Source organism: Lactuca saligna, chromosome 2, assembly GCF_052625555.1.
Source record: "Lactuca saligna cultivar CGN05327 chromosome 2, ASM5262555v1, whole genome shotgun sequence".
NCBI classification, from domain to species: Eukaryota; Viridiplantae; Streptophyta; class Magnoliopsida; order Asterales; family Asteraceae; genus Lactuca; species Lactuca saligna.
This window is the reverse complement of record NC_136418.1, coordinates 131,778,889-131,785,560: the sequence shown is the minus strand read 5'-3', so window position 1 is coordinate 131,785,560 and position 6,672 is coordinate 131,778,889. Positions and strand designations below refer to the sequence as shown.

Here is a 6,672-nt window from a genome sequence, read left to right as displayed (position 1 = left end):
TTTTACAAAAGGTAGAGTCGTCCCTGACCTAGCCTTGAATGTGAGCACTTTCCTATCTATGTTTATCTTCTTCTTGAAGATCTATTTACACTCAACCGTTTTAATGTCAGGGGTAGGATCAACCAAATTCCAAAATTGGTTGTTGTGCATGGTTTGAATCTTGATCTCCATGCTTTCCTTCCAGTTTGTAGCCCCAGGGCCTGCTATCGCTTCCTTATAGTTGGATGACGCATGCATACTAACCAGTGCATCATCACCGATCAATACGTCTCGTTTTGTGGTAATAAGAAAAGTATAGAACTCAAGAGGAAGATAAATCCTTTTGGACCTGCGAAGGGGAGGGGTGGAGATATATGAGTGTTCTCAACATGTTGTTCTACCTTAGGTTGAGTGCTAGTGCCAACTATAGGTTCTTTTTCTCTTGACTCTTGAATCTCTTCAAGATCAAGTTGGCTCCCACTGGCTTCTTTGGAAATGAGATCCCTCTCAAGGAAGAACCCCCTTCGAGCAACAAACGCCTTGTTCTCAGAAGGCTTGTAAAACAAGTATCCAAAAGACTTTTCTAGATAACCAATGAAGTAACACTTCTCTGATTTGGGTCTGAGCTTATCGTTTGCCTCATGGCGAACGAAAGCCTTGCATCCTCAAACTTCTACATGTACTAGTGAAGGATGTGTCCCACTCTACATATTAGAGGGTGTTTTAGCAACCTTCTTAGTTGGTACAGGATTTAAGACGTGTGCGGTTTTCTTTAAGGCATACCCCCAAAACGTTATCAGAAGTGTAGCCCGACTCATCATGGATCGAACCATATATAATAGCGTTTGATTATTCTCTTAGCAACACCATTTAATTGTGGAATTTTAGGAGGAGATAATTGTGAAACTATTCCACAGTTCTTAAGATGATTGTAGAATTCAAGACATATATATTCTCCACCCCTATTGGATTGGATCATCTTGATCTTTCTGCCCAATTGGTTCTCTACTTCGTTTTGAAATTCTTTGAACACTTCAAAGGTTTCTGACTTATTCTTGATTAAATAGGTATATCCATATCTACTATAATCATCAGCGAAAGTCATGAAGTATCTCTTACCATGTCTTGTGGCAGATTTGAATGGTCCAAAAACATTTGTGTCGATGAGGTCTAATAAATCCTTTCCTCTTTCACAGTGGCCTGTGAATGGCGTGATGGATTTTGATACAAAGTATAAGTGTGTTTTTCATAAAAACCTCAACGGAAGTCTTATAAAAATAACAAGTTCATTTATAAGTTTATGACAACCCAAACCATCTAGGATCCATTTATATATGTTAGAATGGTATTAGAACAACCAATGAGTGTTTTAGAATAACAATATTTGAAGCCTTTGAACCCACTTGGTTTTGGGGTGTTGATGAAGATAGAAAAATCAATGTGTATGATTTTCTCTACAAGTATCCATCATCAAGATAAGGGACTTGGATTACTAGTTCCTTCTTGTATTCTTGAGTGTCTTAAGCCTTTAAGTACTAAACTCAAATAAGAACTAAAGGAGACACAACTCAAGTGGGCTTTTAATTACCAACACATAACTACAAAAGGAAAGACGGAGAGACCATAGAAAGCTACGACTTTCTAGAGAAGAAAAGATGTACTTGAACAACTAACCAAAATTCAAGCAAGACACACTCTTTTATAGTCCCATGCAAGGTAAGGGCTTTACATTAAAATACTCTAAAGTATTGGTAGCCTTTAGGATCATGGGAGACATAGTATGAAGGTTGACAAGCAACCTTCACTCCTTTATATAAACTTTAGGCCATACCTTGATATAGAAGAAGAATTGTTTAAATTTTATAAACTTAAATTTTATAAAATATAGAATTTGTCTTTAGGTAAAACACAAAAGGATTCAAATAGTCCAAAATATTGTGTATGACTTATTAATTAATACCATATGAAATAATAACTAGTTATACATAATTATGATTTTCACAAAATAATAATTATTCCCTAATTAAATACAATAATTGATATTATTTATAAATAATCATATTAATAATAAATATAAAGTATCTGCCAACTTGATAAATGTGTGACCCTATAGGATCATATATTATTAGCAATGTCACTAAATAATGATTCTTGGGCATATACATTAAACAATCTCCCACTTGCATAAGATTCATTAGAGACTAGCATAGACAGTAGCTGACGTCTAGAAATGGGCTACTGCCCCTAACAACATATAAAGGGCACCATCTCATTAACAACCAATTCCAAGAGCTCTAAGCTACAATTGTTACTAAGGGTGTAGTATTAGTTATTCCTTTGTCTCAGTCATCATGTTGAACATGAGATATGGATCGCCATTAATCTCATTTAGTGTTCAACTATTAGTAAGGCCTTAAATGTTTAACTCTTAATGAATAAGAGGGAACAAATCCCATCTTGACTACATATGCCTATCATGTAGTTCATGTCTTACCCAACGATAGCCCTTATGACTGCCTTTTACGGAACAACATTAAACCATGTCAAAGAACAATAATTCCTACACTTCAAGTCAAAAATATGTATCTCATGTCTAAGAATACAAAGATATAAACTTGATCAAAACATCACTCATGACTATGATCCATAAAATGATTTTGATGCAGGTCAGGTCCAATACTTATTCTCCTAATCAAGTAGCTATGAAGTTGGTAGTAACTCTTGTTGTTCTCATCTTTATGAGAATCAACCAATCCACTCATATTAGTCTTACCTCATTAATGCTCCCATAACTATGGACATTTAGAATAACCTAGTTATTTAAGGATTTAAACATGCTAATATAGAACACAACAATTATTTAACAAAATACTCATATCCAATATATCAACTCATTATAATATATGTTGTTAGTATTGTTCCAATATCCAATTACTAAATTTCAATCAAATACATTTACTTATATAAACAAGGCCCTATAACACCAACTTGAATTTCATGCTTTAGCTAATGAAAGAGCTTTATTAAGTAGATTTGACAAACTTGATTTGAATAAAATTTGCGTATACAAATATTTTTAGTTTTATATATAACTGGTATATAAAGATAACTATTGAAAATGTATTAGATGCTTAAATATGACTTAGATACCAATACTTACGTAATGAGGTTACTCATAGTCACAAGGAACTATACATTAAGAATCTTTGTATGTGGTTCTCCAAACCACAATGTACTCTAACTATGATGTGTAACGGTAATTAAAATTTACATGGAACCACTATGCATGTCGCTTTCTCTTTATTCATAATGAGGACACACCCGATCGGAAAGTTTAGCGCATGTGTAACAACTTTAAACAAAACTTTCTTTCAAGTACTCCTTAGTTAAGGAATATTTCTTTAGTTCTTGCAAGTACTTTAGAATGTTTTGATAAATCACATCATGACTTGTTCTCGGATTATACTGGTATCATTCGACATGCTCTAAGCATACGAAATATCTGGCCTTCATGCATAATCATGACATATATGATTAATCCAATTGCAGCAACATATAGAATATAGTCATATTATCTAGTTCAAAACATTGTACTATGATTTTGAGGAATACTCAAAATCATGACATGTGGTATTTAAAAAGATAACCCTCTCATAGTCCTTTATCTTAAGCTTTTTAAGATACTTAACAATTAATGCAATTTTACTTAATCCTTTAAGTTTCCATGATCTATATATATATATATATATATATATATATATATATATATATATATATATATATATATATATATATATATATATATATTCGAAGAATTAGTATGTCTACCACACATAAGACTAGGAATGTTACTGCGATCCCACTAGCTTTATAGAAAACATAAGAGTCATTTTAATTTACAATTAAATCACACCATGTAATTATCTTATAAGAAAGATTCTTACTTTGAGATGTCAGCTTAAATCTGAAAAAAAATTTCATTCATGTATGCTTTCTCCTTTGAAAACTCACTTACCCTTTATATTCGTAATATATCGAGGAAGATTAATCAAGTCCATACTTGATTATCATACATGAATGCATCTCTATGTGTCTCATTAGTTTATGATCAATTATTGAACAAGTTCAATAACAATTGAAAAACTTGGTAGTTCCAAACTATGATGCATTTAGTTTATGGTTCTTTAGCTCTTAATGTTCCATATAACTTCCACTTATAAAAAGAACTTTCTAAGCACTTGTGTTCTGTAATGACCATTAGTGGGATTAGAAGAAACTTCATCGTAAACAATCTTTTAGGTTAATTTACATAAATACAGTTAGTAGATGCTAGAGTGGTTAAGATTATTGTCTAACATTAGCTCAATAACTCTATACCTTTTAGATAAGGATAAACCATTACATCCCTAGTATAATGAAGGTATTTAATCCACTTGTTTGGTTGGAAATGTATACATTTAATATGTATTTGCTGCAATGAGCATAACTCCATAAATTTATAAAGTAAATAGTTCTTTAAAACATCATATAATAGACTGCAAGGTCTATATTTTATCTTCTTAAAAAACTTGTACAGTCGATATTCAACCAGTGGCCAGGTGACTATATCCCACTGGAGAATACGATGACTATCTCGAACATTAAAAGATAGATCCAAGTGACCAGGTGATCCTATGACACAAGAACCATACTATTGACGAGTGAGTGTTTTTTACGAAATGAGTTGCGAATTGATTCCTTAACTCCTTAGATGTTCTAAGAATACATGGTTTACAAAAAATCATTTCGTTTATCACAACGAAAGGATATTTATGGTCTCATTAAGTTGTATTTCAATCTTCACTATGAAACAATTTTAGCAAATCAAAGGTTTCAACAATAACGAATAAAAGTCATCAGTGAAATTGACTAAGAATCGATCACTAAATCTATTCATGGATTTAAAAGATTACATACATCACTTATGTATAAATCTTTTTCAATCCTTTTTTTCCTTAACTACTAATCACTATTAGAAAAATAGCTTTTTACGACGCGCGAACAATAACACGTACTGTTTTATGATACGCAATAGTGTGTGCCCTAAAAATAATGTCGGCTGTCCAAAAATTAGAAGAATTTAGGGTACGCATTTTTACGCCCCCTAAAATAAGTGTCACATTGAAAAAATAAAAAAGCACAGAGGGCACATAACATAAGATGTGTGTCCTCTAAGTATGTCGCTTTATATTTTTTTAATGAAACGCGGGGTCACTTTTTGTTGGGAAATGAAATTCCGAAAAGTTTGAAAGGCCCGCCATGTTATTACCTTCTTTCCACCGTTCTTCTCTCTCTTACTCAGATACCCCAAAAAAAAACCTAGTATACTCATCGCTCCTCTTTTCTCCCACAACAAACTCGCACCATCACCAAATCTCTTCGCCATCACGAATTTCTGACTTTTGCTGATTCCAGGAACCAACATCCTCTGCTTCATAAAACCGGAATACATCCTTCAAGCCGCCGGAATCGAGCTCGGATCCAACTACCCTCACCCGATTATGAAAATAGATGAGGCAAAAGCCCGATTACAAGAAGCGCTTACTCAAATGTGGCAGCATGAAGCTTTTTCTCGAGGGATTCTAGAAAACGGGATAGAAGAAGGGCTTAGAGACTCGTCGTAAACTGCTCCGAATGCTTTCCCTTAAGATATGGAGATGGAGATGGATGAGAATATATTGAGGACAAACCCTATGACCACCACGATTTTTCATTATGAAGACCAAATGGTTTCGAGTATGACGACGTCATTGTTTAGGGGAGGGGAAGAGGAATAGTCTTCAGAAATTGGGAATTTTAGGGAAGATAGCAGGGTGGAAGTTCCGATTAATCAAGGCGGAGATAGAGATGGAGATGGAGATGGTCAAACGGTGAGAATGGGTAATATGCAGCCACCGATTGATATCACGAGGGCATTGAGAATTTTGGATGATTTGCCAGCGAATGCTTCCAACAGTTCAAGTTCAAGTTCGAGGGAAAGAGATGGGGATGTTGTGCCTATATGGTCGCCTTCCACTTCTAGTTTCTTGGAGACGTTTGTTGGTGAATATACGCCTTATTTGTAGAGGCGTACATAATCTCATCAATTAATCAAAAAATGGAGGCGGCTTTCGCAAACAAGGTAAGTGTTATGATCTGGAGGCGATATTATATGATGAAATCCATGGATATGATTTGATTGCAATAAATCCGTTTTTTGATGATTCCTCTCCTAAGGATCATGTATTTATTGATGAGTTTAGCTGTATAGGTACATGTTGATGTTCTTGCTTTTACTACATTATGCAAGAAGGGTACTTTTGACATTTTGTTACATATGGAAAGTTTAAAGTATCGCTTGTTGGGTTCTGAAGGTGATATTGGTTCCTGGCCGGGGTCATGAGTATGTTAGGTAATCACATATAAATCGCCAAAATCTGCTTCCAGAAGCAAGAAAACAAATGTTCATTGACCCTGATTTCATCTTATAATTTGTTTCTTCACATGAGACAACTTCCAAATACTATCTAATTGGTTTTATAGGGGGTAGCAGTAATCTTAACAGAATTGGGAGAGTACACCAAGGCAACATCTATGATTGAAGATCTGACCAAGGTAATGATCCCGCCATTAGTAGTTTAGCTATGGTCAGTGTGCCCTAAAACGTTCTATGCT

The 6,672-nt window shown here is 34.2% G+C and overlaps 1 protein-coding gene across 1 annotated transcript; it reads left to right on the top strand.

The window, feature by feature from the left end:
* The first annotated feature begins 4,393 nt into the window (after positions 1-4,393).
* On the top strand, positions 4,394-6,083 carry LOC145030090 (uncharacterized). The gene is made up of 4 exons (XM_078978517.1): positions 4,394-4,399; positions 4,514-4,577; positions 5,434-5,638; positions 5,819-6,083. Exons 1-4 carry the CDS (start codon positions 4,394-4,396, stop codon positions 6,081-6,083), a joined length of 540 nt encoding a protein of 179 aa, XP_078834643.1.
* The last annotated feature ends 589 nt before the right edge of the window (positions 6,084-6,672 follow it).

What these genes read in the sequence shown, in the direction of transcription:
- LOC145030090 (XM_078978517.1), top strand. An exon ending in GATATTCAACCAGTGGCCAG is followed by an intron (nt 4,578 to 5,433) that starts GTGACTATATCC and finishes TGCTGATTCCAG; the next exon opens with GAACCAACATCCTCTGCTTC. An exon ending in GAAGGGCTTAGAGACTCGTC is followed by an intron (nt 5,639 to 5,818) that starts GTAAACTGCTCC and finishes TGGGAATTTTAG; the next exon opens with GGAAGATAGCAGGGTGGAAG.